The 27,537-nt window shown below is 54.2% G+C and overlaps 1 protein-coding gene and 1 long non-coding RNA gene across 13 annotated transcripts in view; one reads left to right on the plus strand and one right to left on the minus strand.

Moving 5' to 3' along the window:
• Nucleotides 1–27,537, plus strand: part of KCNN3 (potassium calcium-activated channel subfamily N member 3) — a 79,246-nt gene that overhangs the window by 32,810 nt on the left and 18,899 nt on the right. For 6 of the 11 annotated variants that reach the window (XR_006287319.1, XR_005223048.2, XR_006287318.1 and 3 more), the window contains exons 3-4: nt 5,891–6,309; nt 22,551–22,692. Coding sequence is in view for 8 of the 11 variants with exons in the window: in XM_043535136.1 (XP_043391071.1) it covers nt 5,891–6,309; nt 22,551–22,692 (561 nt within the window). In the remaining 3 variants the exon portion in view is untranslated. Of the gene's footprint in view, nt 1–5,890; nt 6,310–17,410; nt 20,445–22,550; nt 22,693–27,537 lie in introns of those variants that run through there. The other 5 variants (XM_043535137.1, XM_037883395.2, XM_043535138.1 and 2 more) reach the window with 5 other exon arrangements.
• LOC114021300 overlaps nt 1–27,537 on the minus strand; it is a 67,539-nt gene that overhangs the window by 273 nt on the left and 39,729 nt on the right. For both annotated transcript variants that reach the window (XR_003565917.3, XR_005223049.2), the window contains one exon: nt 747–863. This is a non-coding gene — a long non-coding RNA (uncharacterized LOC114021300). The remainder of the gene's footprint in view (nt 1–746; nt 864–27,537) is intronic.

Below are 27,537 nucleotides of genomic sequence, written 5' to 3' on the forward strand. Positions count from 1 at the left end.
GCAAACAATGTAGATGTTACAGCTTCTCAAAGAAAAGGACATAAGAATCTTTTATGATGGAAAGTGTTAGGCAAGCTAACTACAGGCAAAGCTGGCAACGGCCCCCAGAACAGTGGACAAGGACCGTCGCTGGCTGCTCAGGCCTCTGGCAGTTAATGTTAGAGCCTGCCTCAATAGCACTCCTGTGAGGATGTCGCTTGGTGGTGAGCTGGCTGAGGCTAGGGGTGCTGTGGGGATAGTACCCCCAGCCTCCTGCATGGAGGAAGGCTTCTTTTCATTCCCAGCACCCTGCTGATGAGCAAGGTGTCAGAACCCAGAGCAATAGACTCAATGCAGACCATGTTCCAAGCACCAGTACAATGCCATGCCCCCAAGGAAGGGCACGGGGTGTAAATGAGACAGACCGAATGGGCCCTTCCCCACCGCCCAGGCTCTTTGGAAGGATAAAGACAGCACGTATGGCTGGAGTCCAACTGTGTACTCCAGCCTTTGTCACTGTGGGTTTTAACTCCGCTCTAACGATAGCGGATATTAACTGGTAGGCTGGTTGGGAGCACTTGCTGGAGGTTTGACTGGGGCTGGGAGTCGCGTCCCTGCTATTAGCAGAAGGAGAACTTTCCTTAAGCATGGCTCTTTTCTTTGGTTTGTGGCCAGGCATGGGGAAGGGAAACGGAATCCTATCCCATTTTCTGCCTCTTTGTGTCATTAATTAGTACTCTCTGGGCAACCGCAAATGGATTTCTCACCCTGCTGCTACAGGATGCATCAGGAGTCGGCATGTATATAAACAGGGGGGCTGCATTGTAGTCACATGGTCAACATCACTGTTAGTGGCCCCACACTGCACCTCCGACTTCCATGACCTGTAGATGAGAACATAAGGAGGAGATTTTCAAAGGTGCACGTGGGGGAGAGCTGCCCAGCTTCCAAAGGAAGTTGGGTGCCGAACTGTCCTTTGTGCCTTTGAACCCCATCCTGCTTTGCCTCCCCCAGCAGACTAAGCGAGAGTGCTAACCAGGAACTGGGGAGCAGATTCAGCCGTGCACTCGTGTTTAAAATTAAGCATCTGGAGGGTTTTGCAGAACTGGGAGTGCTTAAAGCAGCAGGTGCATTCTCTGCGGCCTGGCCCAATGCACAGCTGCACCAGCGCAGACTCCGCAGCTGTGGAGCCGAACCCTGCTTGAAACCAGGGTAACTGGCACCTACCAAATCAAGCTCATAGCAGTTACCTCTGCACTGAGGGCTTGTATGGGTGTGGCCACAGACAGCTGAAATCAGGACTAATCCCCACTGCACACAGAACCTACAGGCCCTATTCTGCTCCCCTTGACTTTAACCAAGCAGGATCCAACCCCTCAGCACGTGAATTGTCTGTCTAAAGGTGGTGCCTGTGGAGCAAGCTTCACTTCTTCCCCACAGGCTCAGCCCGCTACATGCTGTGCGGAAGGCGAGCAGGCGTGTGGCAGGGCTGGCTTTCGGAAAGGGCTTGGCTGTGACTGATTTAGGTGTAAAACACTCTGAGGGTCAGAGCCCCCGGAGCTGGCTCTGGGCTGCCCAGAAGGAACTGCCTGTGCCCTGGCAGAGCTGGAGGGCAGCGTGCAGGAAGCTCTGAAGGAGGCAGACACCCTGGCTGGGGTGTACAACAGCTGTTGTTGTCCTGAAAGTCCCAGCTTTATGCAGACGCATGCACTGCAATGTCGGCTTGAAAGGATGTGCCCAGCTGCCCATGCCGATGGCCCCTCCTCCCTGAGAGTGAAGTCAAGGGCCTAAGCGGAGCCTCGGATCAGGCTCCTCTCAACAGCCCTGCCCCGAGCACTAAGGAGAAGTCATCCCTTGATGAGTCCTGTAGGAGCCAGGTGTGCGCTCCTGTGACACTCTGCAGCGTGCTTGAATCCCCAGCTGTAAGAGGGCACGCGGGAAGTGGCAGCAAACACCAGAGCGGGTGCCCGGGATGCTGCCCCAACTGGAACTTCTCCCACACCAATGGTTGCAGGCCCGTGCTTCTTAACAGAGGCATGAGCGTCTTGGTTTCTTCCTTCCCCAGGTTTCTTCCTTCCCTGTTCTCCAGCTGCATCGTTGTTTCCTAGCCACTGTGGCAAGTGCGCTCGCGCCTTTCCCTACTGGCAATCCTGGGGAAGCCTATTTGGATATTACTGGACTTTGGATGTGGTTTCCATGGAAACCCCAGTAGCGATGGTGCACTCCTAGCCTGCATGCTGGAGAGAACTTTACAAAGGCAAAAGCTTTAAAAAACCACACACACAACCCCTTTTCGCTTCCCTGCTGGTGGGGTAAGATTACAACCAACAAACACGAAATCACCCCACCCACCCCAGGAGGCAAACAGCTTTTGGGCTATTTCCTTTGCTGTTTGTCATACTCTTCGCAGGGAGGAATGGACTGTCAGCTGCTACCACTTCGAGCAGCGTCCTGACAGTTTGGAGCATTTTTATGAACAATTGCTTACACAAAGCAGCTACAAGCTGCGGCGCTTTCCAAAGAGACCAGGGCAGAGAGGCCAAGTAGCTGACTGAGTCAGCCTGTGGGTTTGTTCGCCCAAGACGGATGCTCACACCCAGCCCCAGGCAGAGCTGCTCAGAGCAGCTGTAAGGCGCTGTCCCTGGCTGGGCAAGTGGGGAAATGAGACTGGGGTCCTGGCCACATGGGAGCCAGTATCTTCCGGGATCTGCTCAAGGGAATCCAGTGGCCAGGAGGCCTGAGATCTGGTCTTGGAGCTGCCTGCTGCAGGACCTAGGACAGTCTCTTCCGTGCTCCCCTCTGACCCTGTGTCTTTATTTAGACTGCACATTTTGGGGGTTCTAATTACTTATGTGGCTGGTGAGAGTGGGGGAAAGGAGGGACAACCCTACCAGGCCCCTGAGCTCAGCACCCTCCCCCCGCCCCCTTCCCCACAGTGATGGAACATCTGTGTAACTAAAGTGAAAGGGGAGGGGGTGATGCGTCAGCGAACATGACTACTCCAGTTTGAGTCTCTGGCAAGCCTAGCTCTCCAAGCTAGAGAGCCGTTTGTCCGTGACTAACGGCGGCTGGCGTGCCCGTCCCTCCCACTGAGCTGCTAGGAATCACAAACCAGGGATGGAAAAGCCCGAGGAGTTCCCATCCCCTTCCCCCCTGCCCTGGGCACTGTGCCGGTTTGTTCTCTAGTGCGTTCTCCAGTCTCGGGGTCAGTGGTTGGAGGAGACTCCTGCTTGGTTGTCCTGTGACTGAGCCCAGAGCCATCGCTTTGTGCTGCTGCTGTCCTTGCTCTGTCAGTCTGGGAACCCCTTCGATGCTGTCCTCTGAGACCCAGCGAGCAGCCAGCCTGGCTGTCATGCCTAGGACTCCTAGCCTCAGCGTCTTTTCAAAGCTCTGCTGAGCCAGGCCGTGACGGGGGTAGAGCTGGGCTTTACTTAGCAAAAAGGAGCTGAAGAAGTGGTTTGAGTGTAAGCTCTGTGGAATGGAAACCAAGTCTCCCTCTGCGTGTCTTATGAAGTTGAGTGATGGTCAGTGCTTAATGAATACAATAATGCACTGCCCCATCAGAGCCCCACATAGACAGCGTTGGGGCCCAGGACTCACAACCCCCATGGGAGCAAGAGCTACGCAGATAAACGAGGGTTTGCAGGCTCCAGCCCTGGTGCGTTCCAGTGCGGTGTCCCCAGTGCAACCAGCCTGACCTTCAAAGCCAAGGAGACCCTGCTTCCTTAGCCAGTCCTTCCTCACTGCTTGGCCCAGGATGAACCTGCTGTTGCCATGGGAACCTGATGGGATCTTTCCTCACAGCAGGGTGCCTGGGTGTTTAATGTTGCAGTTGAAAAGCTGGCTGCCCCATTGTGTTGCTCTGATTTTGCCCATCCATCAGCAGTTGGGAGCAAGGGGGCCTTTAAGGGCCATTCAGTCATGTTAATTGACAGTGCAATGCTCAGCATGGAAGCTGGGGGCTGGGCCATTCTAAGGCAAAGCCTGAGCAACAAATGAATTGGGAGGGGAGGCAGCTGAGAGCAAAGGGGGCTGGAGAAGGCCCCACCGCACTAAGGCAGTTCAGGCAGTTCCTTGGCTGACGCAGAGCACTGGGGTGGCCTGAGCTCTGCAGCCCCGGGTTGGCCCTGGGTCCCCTGCAGACTCTGCTGTGCACTCTAGAGAGGCACCATGGGCTAGATAAGGCACGAGGCTGGGAGCCAGGAGACCTGGCTTCTGTTCCTGGCTCTGCCGCTGACCTGCTGCGTGGCCCTGTGCAAGTCACCTGCCCTCCCTGGGATTCTGTTTCCCCTCCTGCCCGTGCTCTGTTTAGACAGTGAGCTCGTCAACGCAGGGGGTGGCTCTTGCTACGCCCAGCATCCGGCACAAGAGGCTGGGGGAGAAGGGCCCTGAGAGCGGTGAGGCAGGCCCTGCACTCTGGGTACAGCGCTCTGTCCCTGCGTTCACAAGCCAAAGGTGCAGGACGCAGACCACAATCTCCATTTCTTTCTGGTTCGGCCCCTGCTAATCCCCAGAGCTTTTATCTGGTGGTTCCTGCTGCAGCATCCACTAGGACTGCTGGTTTTGGGTGGTGCCTGTGGCTACTCAAGTCCCATCATGACACATGCACAGAGGGGCTGCCCCTCCTCAAATGGGGCCAGCTGAAAAGCTGCATGAGCCACTCCCTTGCACCAAAGCAGCCCAGCAGGTGGCCATCACCTGTGCCCAGTCCAAGGTCTGCCAGACAGTATACACCTCAAGGCAGCCTGCAAAGGTCTGGCCCTGGCATGCAGCTCACCTAACTGCTTTGGGGCTGCTGGCCCCCTCTCCATGCGGCTGTCTTGCACAAGCTCTCGCTGCGCCTGGCCTCCCTAAGCACGCTGAAAGCCTTGTTCTAAGGCAGTACGGCTGGCAGTGCTGGTGCTAGGGCTGCTCTGCACTCAGCTGGCTTGTGCTGTTGGGTTGAGCCCCTGTGCTAGTGTAGACAGGCCTTTCTACCACCCTGGTGTGGAGCCTCCCCGCTCTGTTTGTTTAGTTTTTAAAGCAGCTGGAGAAGTGCTCCCCTCCGCCCCTAGCAGTGTGCCTGCGTGAACCGGTGGTAGACAGAGAAATGCAGGGATGAGAGCCGGAGAGGGAAAGCTTTTCCCCAGAGTGTTCTGTCCTGGTATAAATAACCTCACCTAAGCCGGTTCCAGTCTGTGGGCTCCCCAGGAGAAACCGGACCTTGAACTTGCTCTGGAGTTTATAAACACTCTCCCATGCTGGAGTGCAGCAGTTCAGCCGGTTCCCTGCTGACCCTCCTTCCAGCCTGCTTTATTGACTGCAGTGACCCTGCCGCTGAGCTCTGCTCGCAGGCTGCTCAGCCGGGTCCGGCACACGCATGGCCGCCCACCCAACCGCTGCTCCAATCAGGCAGGGCTAAGTGAGCACAAGTTACCTCCACGCACCACAGGTGCCCAAGGATGGCGATGAAAAGCTACGGGCCTGATCTTGCCCATCTGTGCTGCTATGACTTACACGGGCCTGAGTAAGCATTAGCAGGAGGTTGGTGTCAGTGGTAGGATTAGAACCTGAGTCCTGGGGCTTCATGTGGGCAGCTGCTACAAGTCAAGCCAAGAAAGCCTCTGTGCCTAAATGGGGCAGCTCGGGCATGGGACGCAGTGTCAGGACACCTGGGTCCTGTTTCGCCGCTGGGCAAACTGCCTCCCCTCTGTTTCCCCATCCCGCTCTTTGGACTGTGAGTGCTTTGGGGCAGGGCCCAGAGCTCACATTGGGGTTCTGGACCCTGTACCGTAGCCAGTATGAATTCCCTCACGCTCTGCCTGTGGTCTCCATTCCCTGGGGCTGGGCCCTGCAGGGTAGCCCATGGGAAGGAAGGCAGCGTGTCACTAACCGGGTGCTCTCTCTAATCACGTGCCTTCCATCCTGCTAGCTCTTCGTGATCGACAATGGCGCTGATGACTGGCGGATAGCAATGACTTATGAGCGCATCCTTTACATCAGCCTGGAGATGCTGGTTTGTGCCATACACCCCATCCCTGGGGAGTATAAATTTTTCTGGACAGCACGTCTGGCCTTCTCCTACACACCCTCGAGGGCAGAGGCTGATGTGGACATCATCCTCTCCATCCCCATGTTCCTCCGCCTGTACCTGATTGCCCGGGTCATGCTGCTGCACAGCAAGCTCTTCACTGACGCCTCGTCACGCAGCATCGGGGCGCTCAACAAAATCAACTTCAACACCCGCTTCGTCATGAAGACTCTCATGACCATCTGCCCTGGCACAGTGCTGCTGGTCTTCAGCATCTCCCTGTGGATCATTGCCGCTTGGACGGTCCGTGTCTGTGAGAGGTAAGCCAGGGGTGGGCTGGGGGGGTGTTGGATTAACGAGGCTTCTCCTTGGAGCAGTGAATGGCGTGCACGCCCTCAGCACAGGGCATGAAGGGGAGGAGATGGTATTCTTCCCACAGGTGTTTAGAGCCCTGGAGAGGGGCTCAGTGGCTTGGCAATTCTAAGGTTTCCCAGAGAGGAAGGGCTGAATCAATGATGTGGGCTCCATACAGAGCTCTCCCTCCCTAAGGCAGGCACCCCTAGAGCCTCTGGGGTACATCTGCACTGCAAAAACAAAACCCAGGGGCAGCAAGTCGCAGGGTCTGTGTCAGCTGACTCGGGTTTTCACTACGGGGTAACGTTCCTGCTTGGGCTGGTGCCCAGCAGTGGGGGAGGGTCTCAGAGCCCGAGTGGGAAGGTCTCCACTGCTAAGTTCAGCCCCGTAGCATGAGCCTGAGTCAGCTGACCTGGGCTCTGGGGCTCACTGCCGTGGGGATCTCTTCGCCATGTAGATGTAGCGAGGGAGCAGGATGCAGGAGCCAAGGATTTTGTGTGTGAGCGTGCTTTGCGGGTGCCATGTGAGCAAACCCAGGGGATTTGGGTGTGGTGCTGTGCAAGCACAGCTAGCTGGCTCTCCAACACCCCTGCCCGCCCCTGGATCGTGGGGTCCAGGTATACTTACCAGCTGGCCCAGCCCAGGCCAGTGAAAATAAATCAATAGCTTCCTGAAAATGGGAACCCAGGTTTCTGTGGGCAGCGCCTTCCCAAAGTACCCAGCGGAGGGCTGCCTGGCCAGGCTTCGCTGCTGCTGTCCAGGGAGGCTGTGTGCGTGCAGCCCTCTCCGTTCTCACCAGCAGCCCCATTCTGCTGTGCCAGGCTCCCCTTCAGTCCTTGGCAGGACGACAGACCTCCGCTCAACGGATCCTCCCAGTCAGGGTTTGACCAATGGGCAGAGCCTATCCTCCAAGTCACACAAGTGTTACAAGGGGAGACTGGTCTCCAGTGTCCTAAACTGTATCTGGAGGAGCGGTGCGGGCAGCTGGGGTCACTCAGCTCACCAGCAAAGGCCGGGCTGGCTCCGATGGCCAGGCCCAGCCCTAGTCTGCTGGGCGCAGTCTCCTGTGGAATGACCCCGTGGAATAGTGCAGGGGGAGCTGCTGGACACACAGAAGGTGCAAAATAACTTGCCAAGCCCCAGTGCCTGGGCTCTCGCTCTAGCTTCGCGGATAGCAACTGTCATGACACACGGTTACACAGCAGCCCTGGCGAGCGTCTCGCTGGGACTCGAGCTTGCTGTGGAGACAGCCCCGTACAAGCTGTGAATGTGGGGCAGCGAGTGCACTTCGAGCCTGGGGGGGATGCAGGGATACGTCTCCTTCCGGACTATTCATTTCACAACCCCGCCAGGCCACCCACAGGCACAGGGAGGTTACGGGGTCACAAATGCTCTCCGCGTTGTTCTGGGGCCAGAACAGAGACGTGGCTTGAGAGCAGGATCGTATTAGTCATGACACAGGAAGGGGTACTGACAGCTGCTGGCATCTTGCAGGGCATGACTGGCATTTCCCCAGCCTCCCCCAGCATGACAAAGATCTGTCCATGCAGGTTCCTAATTAAACCCTTCCAAGTGGGAATTAGCACTTGGGGCTGAGCTCAGCGGCTTTCCCGGAGCCTCAGTCTGACGGTGACAGGTTTGGAGAGGCAGGCTGTCCTCGGGGTGAGTCAGACACCCACAGTGCCAGAGCTTGCCAGGCAGCACTTAAGCACTGAGCACTTTGTGGGCACGGATGACAGATCTAGCTGCTGATTTTCCCTTGACTCCATGCACATCAGCTGCCTCTACTGGCGCCCTGCTCTCTATTTGCTGTCTCTTTGAACCCGTTTCATTCTTGCTGCCAATTCATACCCCTCTGCTCCCCCGTTAGCACCCTCTCTGTCCAAGCAGTGACAAGGGGTGAGTCAGGGGGCAGAGGTTCTACCCTCGATCCAGCTCCCTTCTAGACTTTCACAATCTCATGCCCCTACACGTAGGGCAACTGAGGCAGGGCTGCCGCCTGAGAGCCCTCAGCAACTAAGGGAGCCCTAGGAAACTGACTGAGCGGTGGACAGAAGGGGGAAGGGAACAGGCAGATGAGCACAGCTGGGTGCATGGGACATGTTCGTAAGACGGTGAAGATAAAAGTTCCCTGCAGGCATCTCTTTAAGACCGGCTGCGTGGCATTGACCGGGGAGGGGCAAAAATCGCTGGCAGTGCCCCCGTCTGCCGTTCAGCTGAGAGGCCATTTCCCAGCCTCCCTCCATGGCCGAGGAGTCTCTGGCCTTTCATTACCTGAACACCTTTTCTGGAAGTGGCCACCCACCTCTGCTGTATTATTACCGTGGCGCTAGGAGCTGGACAAACACAGAACAAAAAGACAGTCCCTGCCACAAGGAGCTCCCAACCCACGTATAAGCCAAGAGACACCAGAGGGAGACAGCCAGGCAGACTGGAGCACAAGTGAACAGTGAGACAGTGCTGATCAGCATGCCAGGCCGTGGGCTCTGCACCCCAGTAGCCGAACCATTGTCCAGATCTTTGTGCGCATCACAGCAAAGGAGAGTTTGGCAGAGGGACTGGAAGGTGGGTGCAGAAGTGGCTCTGGGGGTGTCGTGAGGGGCAGCGCAGGAGAAAGTACACAGTGGCTTGTTTGAAAATGTAACAAGTGGGCACTGGAGGCTGGTGTTATGGGCCAATCAGAGGCGAGCTTCAAAAGCTCAGCTGTGAATAAGAGAGGATAGGAAGCTGGGGAGAGGTGGGGAAGGGCCTGGAAAGCAAAGACCAGCAGCTTACTTGGGGTGTGAGAGCGAAGTGACGTGGAGAGAGGGACAGGCTGGGGAAACGATCTCTGCATGGCTCTCAGCAGGCCAGACTGCATTTGTCCAGGCCAGAGAGGCAGATGCCCAGTAACCAAGATGATGGTGAGACCAACCTGTGTGGAGGGAGAGGCAATGGTTATGGGTTAGCTGCATTGCCAGGAGCCCGTCAGATTGGGACCCCGCAGCGCCAGGTGCTGGGCCAAACAATCCCACCTCAGGGAGAGAATAGGGAGGGGAGAGAGAAGAGCATGGGGTGCAGGGAGCACAGCACTGGCCGTGGGGGTACTGCGAGATACTCCGGCACTATGGTAAGGCGCCCGTGGAAGTACCTGATGGATGGATGGACAGACAGACAGACAGGGGTAGGGGTAGGCCAGAGGCTCCAATGCTGGCAATCCTCAGCCTGTTGAGTCGGGGCGTGTGTGGCCCTGTCTCTGTCTCTGCGCTGCTGGGGGCCAGGGGCTGTTTGATGCAGAGCAGCGATAAAAGCACGGGGAAGCCAGAGTAGCTAATTGATCAGAAGGACTCTCAGCGGCCTCGTTTGCATGTTTGCCCTGCACCTGCCATTTGCCTAACAATACCGCTGGCTCTGGCTGGCGGGGCTGGAAGTGCTATTGGGAGCCTGGGGCCTGTTCCCTCCCCCCCCCCACCCCCAGATGAGCTTGTCCAGCCCACGTGGGCTGGGGAAATCATGGAGCGGGGGAGCAGCATAGCCGGTCTGTGGGGAGGAACTGGGCTGCCAATGAGGGGTGAGGAGATGCGCTCTGAGGACTCACAGGCCTCTGCGCTGACTCCTGGCTGCCTGCTCAAACCACCCCGGAGCTGCTTCTCTACCCTCTCCTCCCCCTCCCTTGGACCTTTGGGTCTCTCCCTCCCTTCTCTTTTCTCTAGACTTGTCTCTCTCTGCTTTGGGAAGCACCTGCTCACTGCCCAGCCTTCACCCTTGCAAGCTGGTCATTGCTCAGAGGAGCAGCACAGCCTGTTTGGGCAGCGGAGAGCCCCCTCCGTAGCATTCGCATCTCTCTCGGTGGCTCAGTTCTGGTCCCATACATGGAGGCTGTCTTTCAAAATCCTCTCCTAACTCCCAGAGACACAGCCAGGGATGTAGCACCAGGACCAGCCCAGACCTGACGTAAGGAACCAGACTAAGCTCCCGGTGTGTAAGCACTCAAGGATATTCCCCACAGCTGGTCACCACCTGGCCAAGAGCCCTCCACTCCCTGTCCTGCTGTGCACCCCAGGGTAGGCAGACCGGTCCTCGTGTATCCCTCCCTAGCTCGCACTGCGAGGTCTAATCAATGCTTGCTGGTGAAGCCTTAAATGAAAGACCCCACTGCTGGGCAAAGTACTGTCCCAGCTGGCTGCTCACCGCAGGCCAGTCCGCACCAGAACCTAGTCATTCGTGCACTAGGGGAACCGCCGTTCCAAAGGGCTGGTGCTGACAACGGCAGGTCCGTCCTGTCAGCGGTGCCAGAGCTGCTGTTCACCTCTCTGCAGTGCAGGCAGTTGGGGTCTCCCCGGTGGGAACTGGGCAGGAACGTGAGTGCTGCTCTCTCCTGGAGCCCCGCGGGAAGAGCGCTGGCAGCGCCACTTCGTCAGCTCAAAGCACCTGCCAAAGCTACTCAGTCTCCAGCTTGCTGAGGGAGAGACAGGCAACACCTTCCAGCTGCACCTCTTCCGTGCCTCTTCCCTGGCTGGGCAGATTCCATCTTCCGCACGTTGCGCTTGGTAGCTCGGAGGATATTACAGCCAAGAATGAAGCGAGCCATATCCAGCTCTGGCCTCCTCACTTCCAGCCAGTGTCAGTGTGGAGTCAGCAGATCAACACCTCGTGCTTTGCACTGCCATGCACAGACGATGCTGTCCTGCCCTACACAGACCCGCTTTGAGTTAGCCGCTGCTACTGCTATGCAAGGAAAGGATGGAGTTTCCTAGGGCAGATTAACTTCACTGGCTGGACCTGGGTCGCTGTCATCCCAGGGGGCGGGTGCACTGGGAAAGGGGAGCCTCAGTCTGGATTCCTGGAACCTGTTACAGACCGAACCCCTCTTAGAGTTGTGCTCATGCATATCGCTGGTAGAACAGGAGCAGCTATGCCCGGAAATGGCTGTAAAACACCAGGAAACCATGTTCTGCCTTTAACCTGGTCTGTACAGACAGCACGCCAGGGTTTTCTCTGCCAGTGGGGGCCAGATATGAGCACAAACCTAGAGGAGTCTTGGAGGACCCAATCCTTGGCCCTGGTGAAATCCCCTGTGTGCTGCTAGGGCCTAGCCTAGGGCCTGAGAACGCAGCTTGACCTTCGATGTCTTGTTGGATTTAGCACTGAACAAAATGCTATCACATCACATCCTTGGAGTCTGAACCGAGCCACTATCAACAGAAGAATGTGCTCCAAAGCCATGCCAAGTAATCCAGGCCGTCTGCTTTGCAGCACTGAATCAGCTCCCTGCGGGTTTGCTGTCACCAGAGATGCAAACCAAAAGCCCCAATAACCAACTGCCTCATGCCAGGTTTCTGTTTTGGAGGGTCAGCAGCCTCCAGGCTCAGCTGGGTTTGACAGGAGCAATCTGCTGGGGGATTTTGAGCTTCAGACCGAAAGGAGTTATTGGCAAGTCAGAGGGGTGAAAATAGGGGGCTAATATTGATAACAGAGCTTTGTTTAGAGACCCCAATCAAGGAACGTCCCTCCACCCCTGTGCTGGGCACTGTCCTACAGACTTTGTGCTCTAGGCCATTAAAACTTTCTTGCAACCTGGACTTGTGCTTTTGCTCCCCAGGCAATGATAATTGTATTACGGTCGTGCCCATATTGTGCTAGGGTCTGTACGAACCATAGTGAGAGACAGACCCTAATTTAGAGTGTACAGCATGAACAGCCATGGCTCAGAGTCTGAGATCTTTAAGGCCAAAGGGGGTTGTTGTGATCTCCTGCAATTTCACCCTGTAATCATAGAATTATAGGACTGGAAGGGACCTCAAGAGGTCATCTAGTCTAGTCCCCTGCACTCATGGCGGACTCAGTATTATCTAGACCATTCCTGACAGGTATTTGTCTAAGCTTCTCCTAATTCCTGCATCCAGGCCATAACTTCTGAGTGAGCTACAGCAGATCTTTTAGCAAGACAGCCAAACCTGACTGAAAGATTTCAAGTGACAGAGAATCCACCAGGTTCCTAAGAAAGGTGTTCCAATGGGTAATTTCCCTCCCTGTTAAAAACTCTCCCCTTAGTTCTAGTTTGAATTTGTCTAGCTTCAGCCACAGGATCACATTCTGCCTTGCTAGATTAAAGAGCAATAATTTACTAGCTTGTTTTTTCACCCCGTGTAGGTACTTTCAGACTATGGTCAAATCAACACTTAATCTTCTTTTGGTTATACTAAACAGATTGAGCTCCCTAAGTCTCTCACTATAAGGCAGTTTTTTCCAGGCCTGGAATTATTCTTGTAGCTCTTTATAAACCCCTTCCGATTTTTCAACATGCTTTTGGAAGTGTGGACACCAGAACTGCCCCCAGGATTGCAGGAATGGTCTCACCGATGCCCTGGACACGGTCCTGTTCCAGTTCAGTATTTCTGTTTCCACGTTGCTATCACAGTGACTCGCTCAGCCAGCAGTGCACTGCAAGCTCGGGTTCAGTTGGTTATCTGCCGTACGACTTTCCAGGACACAGTCCTCCAGCTCGGCAGTGCACCAGCATCCCGAGGTGTACGTTGTTCACATAAGCCTGGCTTACCAAGTGATCCAGGTCGCTCTGTGGCGCTGCCCCATCCTGATGGCTTGTGCGTGCTCCCTACGCGGAAAGGAAGGATTGTTCTCTCCGTTTACAGACGGCGGCACAGAGGGATTATGTGATTTGCCCCAGATCTTGCAGGAACTGAACCCACAGCTCCTGACGCACAGGCTCGTGACTGAAGCAGCCTATCCTGCCATGGAGATGGTGAAATCAGCTGTACCTGGGCATACCTGTGCCAGGGACTGCAGGGACCTTCGCTGGCCCTTTGAAGGACGGGCACTGACCCTCTTCTCTCCCTCTCAAGTGCCTTTCCCCGCCGCTGCCTGACCCCGCTGGCAGTGCTACCTGTGCATGGGATCGCAGCACCACTCAGGTTTGGCCTGGCCCCTCAGCTGCATGGCCTCTGTGCTTCCACTGTCCCAGCCTGAGTAGGGGAATCTTCAGGATCTTTCCTGGACCTCGGGCAGGAGCTTATGGGAGACGGAGCCACCGAGAGCAAGAGACCTTTCACTCCACTTTCCAGGTGCCTGGACTAGGCGCCTGGTCACTACAGAGCACGATGACGGCCTGGTCTATAGAATCATAGAATATCAGGGTTGGAAGGGACCCCAGAAGGTCATCTAGTCCAACCCCCTGCTCGAAGCAGGACCAATTCCCAGTTAAATCATCCCAGCCAGGGCTTTGTCAAGCCTGACCTTAAAAACCTCTAAGGAAGGAGATTCTACCACCTCCCTAGGTAACGCATTCCAGTGTTTCACCACCCTCTTAGTGAAAAAGTTTTTCCTAATATCCAATCTAAACCTCCCCCATTGCAACTTGAGACCATTACTCCTCATTCTGTCATCTGCTACCATTGAGAACAGTCTAGAGCCATCCTCTTTGGAACCCCCTTTCAGGTAGTTGAAAGCAGCTATCAAATCCCCCCTCATTCTTCTCTTCTGCAGACTAAACAATCCCAGCTCCCTCAGCCTCTCCTCATAAGTCATGTGCTCTAGACCCCTAATCATTTTTGTTGCCCTTCGCTGGACTCTCTCCAATTTATCCACATCCTTCTTGTAGTGTGGGGCCCAAAACTGGACACAGTACTCCAGATGAGGCCTCACCAGTGTCGAATAGAGGGGAACGATCACGTCCCTCGATCTGCTCGCTATGCCCCTACTTATACATCCCAAAATGCCATTGGCCTTCTTGGCAACAAGGGCACACTGCTGACTCATATCCAGCTTCTCGTCCACTGTCACCCCTAGGTCCTTTTCCGCAGAACTGCTGCCTAGCCATTCGGTCCCTAGTCTGTAGCGGTGCATTGGATTCTTCCATCCTAAGTGCAGGACCCTGCACTTATCCTTATTGAACCTCATCAGATTTCTTTTGGCCCAATCCTCCAATTTGTCTAGGTCCTTCTGTATCCTATCCCTCCCCTCCAGCGTATCTACCACTCCTCCCAGTTTAGTATCATCCGCAAATTTGCTGAGAGTGCAATCCACACCATCCTCCAGATCATTTATGAAGATATTGAACAAAACCGGCCCCAGGACCGACCCCTGGGGCACTCCACTTGACACCGGCTGCCAACTAGACATGGAGCCGTTGATCACTACACGTTGAGCCCGACAATCTAGCCAGCTTTCTACCCACCTTATAGTGCATTCATCCAGCCCATACTTCCTTAACTTGCTGACAAGAATGCTGTGGGAGACCGTGTCAAAAGCTTTGCTAAAGTCAAGAAACAATACATCCACTGCTTTCCCTTCATCCACAGAACCAGTAATCTCATCATAAAAGGCGATTAGATTAGTCAGGCATGACCTTCCCTTGGTGAATCCATGCTGACTGTTCCTGATCACTTTCCTCTCATGCAAGTGCTTCAGGATTGATTCTTTGAGGACCTGCTCCATGATTTTTCCAGGGACTGAGGTGAGGCTGACTGGCCTGTAGTTCCCAGGATCCTCCTTCTTCCCTTTTTTAGGTTGCTGGAGACCGTTAAAGGGGAACTTGGATTGCTTTAAGTCCTATGGAAGAGTGCTGGTGCCACACCCGCTGACTGGCCGAGCTTTTCTATGCTGCGGTGATGGGTATGGTTATCTGACGGTGCTATGACACTGTGGTTTATGGGTTCTGCATTTGGGGGATTTAAATGGGCTGGCAAGGTCCCTGGGCCCTCCTGACTGAGTTTCTGTCCCTTGTGGGATTGGGCTGGAAAATGAAATGTAAATAAATAAGCATTAATACTAAAAAATAGCCACTGTACAAGTTAGCGAGCGCCCTACTACAGATCACAGCCATGGTAATGATCCATATCACGACAGCACTATCCTTGGCCAAGCAGCAACCACGAACGAATGAACCCTTATGCCCCCACAGCTGGCCAAGGTCTGCGAGACAAGGGATTGTCCCACTGAGACCGGAATGCAGCCCTCTCTAGGGTGGCCCACAGAATCCATCAAGAAGCAGCAATGCTACGTGACAGTTTAAGACAAGAAATACAGAATAACTTCTTATCCAACTGAAAAGGCAGGTGTCAAAATGCAGTTAATGGGGATGGAATTGGGCCAGGACACAAGCTGGCAGAGCAAGCAGCCCCCACCGACCTCCCTAACCCCCTGCACACATGGCTGGGCAGAGGGAGTTAGAACACAGAATAGTGACCTGACCTTTTCTAGCGCTGCCCAGGCATAATTGCCAGGAGAGCCAGTGGCTTCGTTAGTACAGGGAGTGTCTGCCAGTGCAGAGCTCCACACAGAGAGAGCATGAGTGTGGGAGGGTGGGGAACCGGATCCTCGTGTGCGTCTGTCACCACTGCCTCGTGCTGGGATGGCTGCAGTTTGCTATACAGCAGGAGGTTGTGCCGGCAGACTTGCTCCTTTCTTTTAGGACTAAACACGGGAGTCCAAGCTCTGTGACTCATCCGTTCCTTGGCCTCTGCTGATTGGGGTGGTTTTGGAGCTGTGGGCACCTGTGACCTGGGGACCCCGACATTCATGGCACATGGGATGCTGTGTCCCTTGGTCGCTTTCCCCCAGCTCCATTCATCCTCCCTTTCCCCTCTGCATTTCACAGCCCTTTGCTCTCTGTTCTCTGCCTGGCTGCTGCTTCCCTTTTGTTCCCTGCTCGCTTCCTCTGCTGAGTCCTAACCCCCAGCATTGTCAGGGGTGGCTTGTGGTTTTTCAAAAGGCTTTGCGTTGCTTAGCAACCCATCAGTATGCTTTATACACCGCGCCTGCTCAGTGAGGTTGCTGGCTCCCCTACTAAGAGGGCCACATGTTTTGCCCCCATCAGAACAGTTATCCCTGGTGTGCAGAGCCTAGATGTTAGCACAGTGACCTCTCCCACTTTTTTACATTCCAGAAAGTTCACACCCATTAAAAGCTGCTTGGAGCCAGGTAGCCTGCAGCATAGCTCACCCCACTACAGCTTGTTCCACCCCATTTCCTGGGCGGGGGGAGGGGCGGTTCTGGGGCTACAGGACTACCATGGGCCCCATACCCCAACCCATTCTGGCTTGTGGAAAAAGGCATCAGCACAGCTCCAGGGTCAGTTCCCAGTGACCAGCCACAGCTGGGTAGTCGCCACACGCTGCTCAACAGAGCGTGAGGCGTGCCCTGTGAGCATGGCTGGGTGCTCTCCAGGTGGGCATTGCATTACCTTCATTCACCCACCTGCGACAGACCCAGCTGAGTTTTTTGGCTCCCTTGTCACCCTTGTCTCTGAGCTCAGCCTCCCCACGCCAACTCTGCTCTGTCACCACTGCCAGCCTCAACACTCCTGCGTTTGCCCACTTCTCCCTCCTGGTCACTCCCCTCCCCTCCTCTCCCATGACACCTACACAAACCAGTGAACTGGCTGTCACTCGCTCGCTGTGGGCATTGCCTAGGAGGAGTAACATGCCTCCTTGCACTCAGATACTCCACTTCCAAACTGGGCTGAGAGGGCAGACGCGTGGGGGAGGCTGAGCTTCGAACACACGGAAGGAACACACGGTCCCAGAGGCTTCGTAGGGAATGGCCCTGCACTGGTGGAAAGCAATGTCAAGGGAAGCCGAGAGAAAGCCAAGCAGCCTGGGCAAGTTTGCTCCCAGCAGCAGCATCATCATTTGGCTTTGCTTGTTCAGGGGAAGGCGGGTGGTGGAAATGAATGCTCTGGTCAGAGCAACTGCATCAGCCTTTGGTGTGAGCGTGGTCCTGCAGCCGGCTCTCGCAGCTTTCACATGGCAGGGTGCGTGCCAGCTGTCCAGCTGGACAAGCATCTGCTCAAAAGTGCGTTTTGGGAAAAAAGAAAAAAACTTCGGTACGTTGGCCTGTCCCTAACCCTTTTCCTTCTGAACCCCACCAAATTGTTCTCATCAGCCAGGCTCCTCGGTTCACGTCCTGCTTGTGGCAGGCAGAGAACAGCTCCAAGCCTTTATCAGAGGCACACAGCTGCCTGATGGAGGGGAAGTACTTTTTCAGGAGGAGGAAGATCCTGCTGACTGGTTAGCAGAGAAAGACGTAACCCACCAAGTGAAAATCTGCCTGCGGGAGGGTGTGAGCACGTACAGCAGACGATGGTTTCGATGCATAGTGGAGAGCAAGGCTGGAGTAGCATTCTTGGTATTGGCAATTGCCTCAAACAGAGCTGGGATTCATGAGTTCACCTCCATCCCTCGCTGCAGTAACATCTTGCTATCCATGGCTACGTATGGAGTTGACCAGATGCACTGCATTGTGCTGGAGTGTGATACGGAGCAGCCAAGCTGCACAGGTATTGAGGAGAACTGCAATTGTCTTCGCTGAGTGTGGTACTCTGCTTGCTTCCTCCAGCCCAGGACTCCTCGAGTACTCTGCTTACTGACTATTCCCTCTCGCTCAGGTTAAGGGGTTTCCGGGCTTACGGCTCTGCTGTTGGCCATGCTGAGTCTAGAGGGTAGGACTGTGTGCTGGCGGATTTCTTTCCCGGGGTACAAGATCCTAACACTATCTTCTGTTTATATAGCATCTTTTATCCAGAAAGATGGCAGAGCATTTTACAGATCGACTGGCCTTAGCTGGAAGTGACTCGGGGAAAGAGCACCGCCTACTGAACTGACAACACTCCTTCTTGCAGCCCCTGGGTTTACCTTGGAGTCTCCTATGCGACAGCTGCACACTTGGCTTTTGTGATACTGCAAGATGAGTGCACAGCTGGCACAGCTGCACACTGGTCCCATGTAACTGGTTGTGCAGAGAAAGGGAGGTGAATAGATGGCACTGGGATCTCCTCACAGGGTATGGTTCAACGGTGACTTCTGTCTGCCCTTCTGCAAATGCAGCCCGGGAAGGCTGGGTCTTTCTGCGGCCCCTGAGTCCGTGCAGCGTTCCTGGACTGCCTCGTCGTTGGCAGACACTGTTTTTTTCTAAAAGCTGTGCGCTAGCTTGAAGAGGAATGAAGTGTGGGAAGTCCTATGGCCTGTGTTACATGGGAGGTCAGACTACATGATCAGTGGTCCCTTCTGGTTTTGGAATCTATGCATCTGAGACATACTATGGCAAGAGAGAAGCTTGTTTTGATTCGAGCCAGGGCCTCTGGGACCTGCCTTTCTGACTTCCTATAACCTCTAGCTAGACACTGGCTCCCTAGACGTTTGCTTAAGAGCAAGTATCCCGTCTCCTTCTGGTTCCCAGAGAGTGCTGCTGTGCACTGGGGGGGAGCCTGTCTGGTTTTTCTAGTCTAGCATCCCCAGGTGGGTCACAACTGGCACAGTTGTCTTCATGTTGTGGTGGGAGACTGTCTTTAACTTTGATAAAAAAAGTTATGAAGCTGTTTTCAGCAACTCCCCTCAGCACAGGAGGCTTCCCACATCCTTTGGTTTCCCAGTCAGCCACACTGCAGCATGTGACTTCCCAGATAGCTGGCTGGCCCAGTGGGAGTCAGCATTCTCAGAAGTGCTTTTCAGAACAGCTCCTATGGGACTGGAGAGAGGGACACTGAGCTGCAGGCAAGCTCAGGAAATGAGGCTTTATCAAATGAAGCCACCAGCATCATCTGAGAACATTGCCTCCTCTCTCCCAGCATTCGGGACATGGAGGTCTTCCCACCTCCTTCTCCCAGGGACCCTGCACCTTGGTGATCTTTCCTCAAGGGAAGAGGGCTGAACACAGCTCCCCTCTGCTACAGCCTCTGTACCACTCTGCATCAGCCAGAGCCACCCAGATGATGCAAGGCGCTCCCTCCTCCGAGGGTGGAGCATGCGGCCTTCACAATACTCTGGAGACTTGCACTCAGAGCCCTGCATTGGGCTGCTTCAGTAGCACTGGGCAAGCCAATGACTTGTGGTCTCTTTCACCCCGGAACAGCTTTGTTACTGCAACTCAGAGTCTGTAACCAAGAGGGGAAGTCTGGTCTTCTACAAAGCAGGCATTTTTTGCCTCTGATCCTCCTACTTTAGGAGTAGGGGACTGCACTGACTCTAGCACTGTTATATACATCAGAAGCCTCTCATCCATATAGAAAACAAATAGCCCTGTTCCTAATTTGCACTTCAATAGCGTTCTCCAGCTCTGACCCAGAGCACTGCAGGGAAACATTAATCCCTGTGGGGGGCCAAATATCATTATCCCCTTTTGTGGGAACTGAGGCCCAGTGTCTTCCCCAAGTGGCAGAGCCGGCAAAAGAAACCAGGAGTTGGGACCCCCAGTCTCCTGCTCTAATCACTAGATCACACTCTCCTCCAAGAGCTGGGAACAGCAGCCAGGAGTCCTGTCTCCCAGTCCCCTGCTCTAACCACTAGACGTCTCTCTATGCTAATACTAGGGTGGGGAATGTGATATTAAACAGATTCTTGTCAACATTTTTTTATGCTTGCATATTTCATTAGACTCTCCAGATAAGGAGACTTGGGGAAATAAAAATAATAAAATAGTCCAGAGAGTTCTGAGTTGAGAAACTTGGACAAATTGATTTGGAGGAAATTGCCAAAAACTCCATCTGTTTTCCCTTAATGATTTCACAAGGAAGCTGAGAGAAACCCGCCCCGGAGAAGCAAACAGGCCTTGGCAGATCCAGCCACAGCACCCCATCAAGCATCTGATCCCCTCTTCTCCAAAGGGGCCTGGAAATAAACATCTTGAGCACAGCAAGCAGATGGAGAAGTCAAAGGAAACTATGGAGTCACAGCTGGGTCTTGAAGACAACAGGAGCTGTGGTTCTCATCACGTCTGGAAAGCAGGCTATTCGGAACTGCATCACAAAGCTGGGTGCCTCTGAGAGGCTCCGTATACACCAGGTTGCTGCTGCTTGTTGGAAGTGGCTTCCAGTCTCGACTACCATTGCACCTGTGCAGAAAGCAATCATGGTAACAGCATGTTGGGCTATGCCCTCTGCCGCCCGCAGACCAATGCCAGTCTCCTCTTTAAAACACTCCACCCTGGAGTGCTTACATCCCAGCCACCTGCCCTCTGTTGGAGAGGTCTAGATTGGATTCCTCCACTAGAAGTTCGTCCGCACTGCTCAGAGTGGCTGGAAGAGGGCAGCTGGTTCGAACACTCTTCTGGGGCAGAGCAGTGAGAGGCTGGGGGTGCCATCTGGCATGACCGTGCAAAGCCCCACAAGGTCAGCAGGCTAGGCTGCTCCTCACTAGTCGGAGCTTCTGGTTTTTTGAGCAGTTGGAACATAGGCCTGGAAGGGAGCACCTGGCTCATGGAGTCCAGCTCCCTGCTGTTGCAGGCAACCCCTTATAGAATGTTGTTTATAAACTTGTCAAGCTCCATCTTAAACCTAGCTAGGTTGTTCGAAAGGATAAGGTGTCCTGGATCTGCAGCCAGGGAAAGAGAACAGCAGTAACCAGACCAGAGTCCTTTGCTGTGTACGCTGATGCATTACTGCTGCTGGATCACACCATCCAAGCCAGGCGAGCGGTTCCAGTTCATCTCCCCCAGGTTACAGGCTCAGTTACTGCCGAGGAGATGGTCTGGTCTGGCCTGGCCTGAACTGAGCCTGAGAATCTGGCAGAGGCCTGTGACAAGCTGGCCTGCAGAGACTGGGGGCCAGAGGAGCAGGTCTCACTGGTGTACAGGAACAGGAAGAGAAGCAGCTGAGGCTCTGGGGGCCAGCCAGAGAGTTTGTTGACCTTGTCAGGGATAGGAAACTGACCAGAATTCGGTGTTTTGTCCAAAGGACGGAACATGGCAATGGAAACATTACAAAGTTTCCCTGGAGTTACTAGCTGAGGCTAGGAGTGCCACTGAATCCTCACATGCTTCGAGTAAAGCGCAGTCACAAGTCTTTGCAGGATTGGGCATAAGTTTTCCTGCAGGGGAACCTGACCCCCTTCCCTGGGGGGCAGCCAGGGAAAGAGCCAGGAGGATGTGGGAGCAGAGCAGGGGGCATTGGTTAATGTGACACTGGGTCTCTAGTCTCCCTAACCTGTCAGTGGCCGGGTGTGCATGTGGGTAGGTGCAGGAACAGAAGTCAGGAAAAATACATTAATATTGGGTTGATACTATTGTCATTTGCTTGCTCTGGGTTGTTTTACAAGCCTCTCGCCTGGTGACCGAGCTGCTAACCAGAGAAGCTCAGAATGACGTATAAAGCCACAGGAAGGGGTTGAAATCATCAGCACGCTCTGTTAGTTTGTGCTTGTTTGCAGGGGGCATGTGCATGCTAAATCCATAATCCAGGGCCAGTTTCACATGAACGCTGGAGGCGAGCTGCCATTGCTGTCAGACACCCATAATGCAGACAGTCTCCGTGCCAGCTTGAGCCCAAGTAGGGAAAGTTATCAAAGCTGTAAACTGGCACAGGTGCATTTCAGTTCTGTCAGGAGGGGAAGGAATTTGTTCTCATGAGGTCTGCATCACTCGCAGGGAGGTGGCGATAATGAGTTTGCAGGAGACAACATTGTGCTGTGAGTTCAAATGTAAATGAAAAGTTCATGAGGAACCTTGACAGGTTGAGCAACTGGTAGGAACAGAGCAGCAGTAGCCGCTCTCAGCCTGCCTCTCTCCTCTCCATTCAGTCACGTCTGTTTCCCCATCAGACAGACATCCCTGCCCAGCAGCCTGGCCCCAGTGCAGATGGAGCTGGAGGGTATTTCGCTAAAACGTGACTGCAACGCTGACTGAAAGCAAAATCTTTCCGCTGAGTCTTTGCTCTGTGTGTGCGCGCATGGGGGGTTTCTTATGAGGAAATTGTGAAATTGCTGCAGCTGGGGCACATTCTGTTGCATTATTAATATTTATTCCCTATTTTGCAGTATGGTCTCATGCTGGGTGAGTCCAGAGGCTTTCAGGCCAAGGTTAATTACATCTGGAGAGGGGTGGGCGCCTATCTGATTACATAATCTTGCTGCAAGTAATCTTTTAAGCCCAGCTGCTATGGCAGTGAATGGTTCAAAGATGTGGTCCTGATGCCATACAGAGGCAGGGTTGCAGACATCCAGCATGGGAAGATTGTAACCTGAGGCCACTGAAAATGCCCTTTTGACCAGTCAATTTTGCAGGGATGGGTTGTGCAGGAACAAGACAGTGCTTGCTTGGTGTCTTCTGCAGCTGCCTGCTGACACTGGGGACTAGAAAGTGGATAGACAAGGCCCTATTTCCATAAGCACCATTATCTGACCTGGCAGAGACCCCCCGGGCGGGGGGAGGGGGAGAGTTCTGTGAGATGACTGGTTTCCTGTTCTGTCCTGCTACACTGAGGTGTACATCTCCTTGGCAGGTACCACGATCAGCAGGATGTGACCAGCAACTTCCTGGGTGCCATGTGGCTCATCTCCATCACGTTCCTCTCCATTGGCTACGGTGACATGGTGCCTCACACATACTGTGGGAAAGGCGTCTGTCTCCTCACCGGCATCATGGTAAGGCTGTTTTCTCAGGGAAGCGGTCCAGGGGAGAAAGTACACAATCCAGAGCAAAGCTTCAGGGAGCTGGAGCCAGCAGATTGCCCCTCACACCCACCCACTGGGTCCTTCCTATACTGAGCCATGGAGATCCTGCCTCCATTTCCTTCCCGTTTTTAGAACACACTCCTTGAGGCTCTTTAGTCAAGGACTGGATAGGGCTCCATTAGGACTCCACTGATGCCCCTTCCAGGGTCTAATCCAGAGCTACAGCTTGGGAAGCAAGACAAGACAGGTTTTGTTTGGGGGATTTTACAGAGCCCCCTTCCTTCCCCACTGGCTGGGAGCTTCTCAGCTAGTCTGACCATGAGCAAGACTTCACAGCTTTTGCTCCTGCTGCTCTGCTGCTGAAAGCTGGCAAGACTGTGAGCAATCAGGATGCTGGGAGCTGGGGAGGTCAAACCCTCATCAACAGTAAGTAAAACTCACAGAGTTAATCTGAACTGCTGCATGCACTGGGACAATGGGGCGAACGGGAGGTCTCCCGGGCCGGCCAGCACTCAGTGGTGGAACTCACTCCGGACTCTGGATCACTGCGTTGGGCTTCCATGGATCTGACATGTCCTTTGTCTGAGGAATGAATGACACTTGGACAGGATCTAACAGGTGTTTTCCAGATCTTGACACACAACTATGGAGTGTGTGTGTGTGTGTATGTTACAGGATACCTGAAAAGCCCACAAAGTACACAGTTGCCAAAGTACCATGGGCCCAGTTCTGTAGCCAGCGGATGCACGGAGCTATGCTGGGTGGGAAGGCTGCAGTGTGTATAGTGTCTCAGCAATACTGGGCTCCAGCAATGGTTGCCAACCCTCAGTGTGGCAGCGAGACCTGCCCACTAAGCAGGCAGGTTCTAAAACAGCAGATAATGCCAAGCAACACAGGATGAGCTGCGGATAAATAATGGGCACAGGTGAGTCTTTAGAACAAGTACGGGGGCAGGGGCACAGATCCAGCTGCCACTGAGGAAAGGCTGCTGAACAGTACTGTGTGACACAAGTTTTCTGGATCTCAGCAGAGCAACTCCACATAAACCCTGATCTGTGCGACAGAAACATCCCTCACTCAGTGCCCAGCAGTGGGGTTTGGCAGCTGTCCCAGACAGGCCAACCTCTCAGCCACTGGTTTTTACAAGCGTCTGCCTTTCTCTCCCCGCACTGAGCTGCAGAGCATCTGACTGACTATCCCCGGACTGTCTCACTGACTGACTATCAAACCCCCCCAGCTTCTGTGGCCAAGCTCAAGAAAAGATGTGGAAAGCGAGTCTCTTCCTCAGTGTGCAGAGTTGCCTCCTTGCAATGCTACGTGTTACTGGCAGAATGAAGCGGGGGGAGAATGTTTTTATTAGCGGAATGAAATCTCACTTGGTACAACAAACTATTCCAGCCACCTCACTCCTCAGCAGCCTGCGATGGGCCTTGAAGAGGGTGACTCTCGCTGTGTATTATACACTAGGATCCTTGCTTTGGCATGAAATAACGCTCCCCGTTTTCCTTATTCAAGCTAAACTAACCAGCCATGGCTACCTGCTGTTTTACAGCCGGTGTCAGAGTCCCACAGCCATTTATGTCACTAGCCAAAGCCTGTTCCTCTTTCATGTACACTTGGATGCTGGGAACTCTGCTCCTTAGCCCCTGTTCAGGCCAACAGCTCCATAGGGTTACCCAGGCAGGCGCTAGTCCTCATGGACACCTTGTGCATGAAGGAATCTCTTGCTGAGTCATTTCTCTCCCCTCCCTCCCCAGCCACACCCTTCCTATGCAGGCTCCCGGGGATGATTACAGTAATTAGTTAAAGGCAGCCTCCCCATTTGGTTACCATGGAAGCCACGACTAGGCCTGCATGTGCGGGTGCTGTGATTAGGTTTAATAACAGGCATCTTGCAGAGTTCCCAGTAACCGTGTGGTGATTAGCCACCAAGCGGGTCAGAGCACTGTGGCTCCTGCCTACCAGGGAGTTTCACCCACCACAGCAAACACTTGGAGCGCCTCTGCATTTCATGAGGAGACGCCATGGCAGATGCCTCACGGCGTCGCACCGCTCGCCTGTCTGGCTAGGCATTTGGAAAGTACCCAGCAGCGCGGTGTCCAGCCAGTGGCCTCTGGAGGCCCTGTTGGCTCTAGGCTGCAGTACCAGAGCGAGCAGGAGTGAGAACTGGGGCTGATTCCCCCAGTGCAATGACATTGCCTGCAGAGGAGTATCTCTCAATCTCGCTCTAAGAGAGAAGCAAAGCAGACTCTGAGCTTCCAGGCCAACAGAGGATGGGTGGATTTGGTACAGGAGGCTGGGGTGACCCACCCCCGTCACAGGTAGGGCTATCTCCAGGACAAGCCAACATCTGGAGCAGGCTGGTGCTTGGTTCCTAGAGCTGTTTGTCAGAACAGAGATGGTGAGCATCCCTAGTGGACTTGTGGGGATTAGATTCCATCCTAAAACTGCTCTGTGCCAGCTGGTTTCAATCACATTGGAGCTACTCCAGCTGTTGTAAGGAATCCTTTGGAGCGAAAAGAAGCCAGCTGTGAAGTCTCCACACCCCCTCATTCCGTTTGTCATTTTCACCTCTTCATTAATATTTCATTTTGTTTGTGTTCCATAAACTAAGCTAATGGGGTCAGTTCTCCCAGGGCTGAGAGAGAGGTACCGGGTCCCTCTCCAAAATCCTCTTGATATGTTCCAGCTTCTAGAGTTCTCCAGCTGGAGATGTCTCATGGAAGCCAGCCTGAAGGAGAAGCTGAGAGGCACTCAAAGCTGGAGGTGTGCAACCTTGACTCACTAGAGAGATGGATGGGTCGTTATCGAATGAAGATGCACAAAATTGTCTGTGTGGGAGGTCCTGGTGCTGTGCTGCACTGTTGGGCCATGATGCAGCATGATCTTGACTGAGCACTATTGCGTATTGACACACTGTCACCAGGCAAATGCCACAACATCCACCAAGAGAGCACTGGAACTGTTGTGTGGGTCTCCGCTCCTCCATTCAATAGACAGCGCCAGGTCCGCAGCTGGTGTAAATTGGCACTGCTCAGGATCTGGCCCAGTCTTCCCTCCCCAATCATTGGGTGCTGGGGATGAGGAGGTGTCTTCTCTCTACTCCTCCTTTCTATCGTCAGGAGAGATCCCAGCAACCACTGTGGGGTGCACCGAAATCTGGGTAAAAATCTACCTGTGCTGAGCAGCTGCATGAGGCCTATGCACCAATTAAGCCCTGCTTCTACCTTGGGGGTTTAAGTGGTCCACAGCCCTGGATGCAGGCCCACAGGAGGTGCACAAAGGCCAGAACAGCAGTTGGGAACTCCAGAGAGACAGGCTTATACTGTGTCTACACTGCAGCCACTCCAGTGCTGTGGCTGTAGTGTAGACACTCATGCTGTTGACAAAGGGGGTTTTCCTGTTGCTGTATTTAATGCAACTCTCAATGAGGCCGTATCTCAGTCAATGGAAGAATCCTTCTGGCGAGCTCGCAGCAGCTCCACCGGTGCTCAGGTTGGCTGAACGGCTGCTCTCAGGGGTGTGGGTTTCTCACGGAGGTAGGGCGACTGACGTTTCAGTGATAGACCAGGCCTCAGCTTGCTCCCCTAACACATTTCCGAGCACACACAGCATCAGGTATTTCCAAGCCCAGCTCTGTGTCATTCCAAGGGTTCCTCTTGCATCATCCCTCTGCTCCTCTTCACTGTGCCGGCTGGACTTGCCTGCCTCCCTTGCAAGACCCCTCCTCTAGGGGCTGCACCTAGCTACTGAGTGGGACTAAGGGTGGGCACAGTGGGATCTAGTGCATCAGGCTGGAGCAGTGCTGTGGGACTCACTCGCTGGCTAGCATGTCCCGGGGGTCTGTGCCAAACTACTGAGGCATGAATTTGCTCCACTGACTTACCAGTTCACAGATTTTCCAAGTTCTGTGCGAGCAACTGGTTCCCCCTCCCTCTCTGGCCCCTAGAATCCCAGGCTTGCCGGACTCTCAAGAAGGGTAATTTTCAACATGCCAGAAACTACCCCTCAGTGTCTGGGTTTTAGTCCTGCCTCCATGGTTGGCTCCTGCTGCTGTTGTGCTGTGCCGCACGCACAGACCCTTTGAATGCAGCTCCCCGGGGGAGCGCTCGCTAGCCTGGGAAAGTGCTTGATCTGGCTGCTGCCACGGTAATGCCAGCCAAACGGGAGGAGTGTGAGTGACGCTTCCCAGCAAACAGCCAGAAAACGAGTCTGTTAGCGTCTGCCACAACCCGTGGCGCTTCCTGCCACAGCTGACAGATCAGTCCCTCTGCTCAGCCAGCCGCAGTGGAGGAGAGCAAGCAGCATCTTCTGGCGTGTGAGTTCCTGCAGCTGGGAGGACATGAGATAATCGCATCGCTCCCCAGCTGAACAGAAGCAACAAGGGTCAGGCTTAGCTGTGAGTGTGGCTAAGCATACAGGGAGCCAGGCGTCAGGGAAGCTGCCTGCTCAGAGCTGCCCTGATGATGGAGTTAAGCTGGCTGCCTCCACCATCATCTCAAAAAGGAGAGTTTGTCACAGGCACCCAATGGCCTAGTTTGATCTTAGCATGCTTTGATCCAGAACAGTGGGGACCTGAGTGCCCCTGCTTTCCTGGGACCCAGAGGATTGTATAGCGCCCTCCAGCGTGGTTAAATATGCTGTGAAATACACAGGGGGCCCACCTATGCTGCCTATCACAGTCAAGCCTGCTGTTTTTTGAGCCCCAGGGGTTCATGAACCACAAGGAGCCCTCCAGTGCAGCCCCTGCCATTACAATCCATGGACCACCTGTCAGCAGAGCCCATGGATCACAAAACACCAGCTGTGCCTCAG

The sequence above is a fragment of the Chelonia mydas genome, chromosome 24, assembly GCF_015237465.2.
Source record: "Chelonia mydas isolate rCheMyd1 chromosome 24, rCheMyd1.pri.v2, whole genome shotgun sequence".
Taxonomy (NCBI): domain Eukaryota; kingdom Metazoa; phylum Chordata; order Testudines; family Cheloniidae; genus Chelonia; species Chelonia mydas.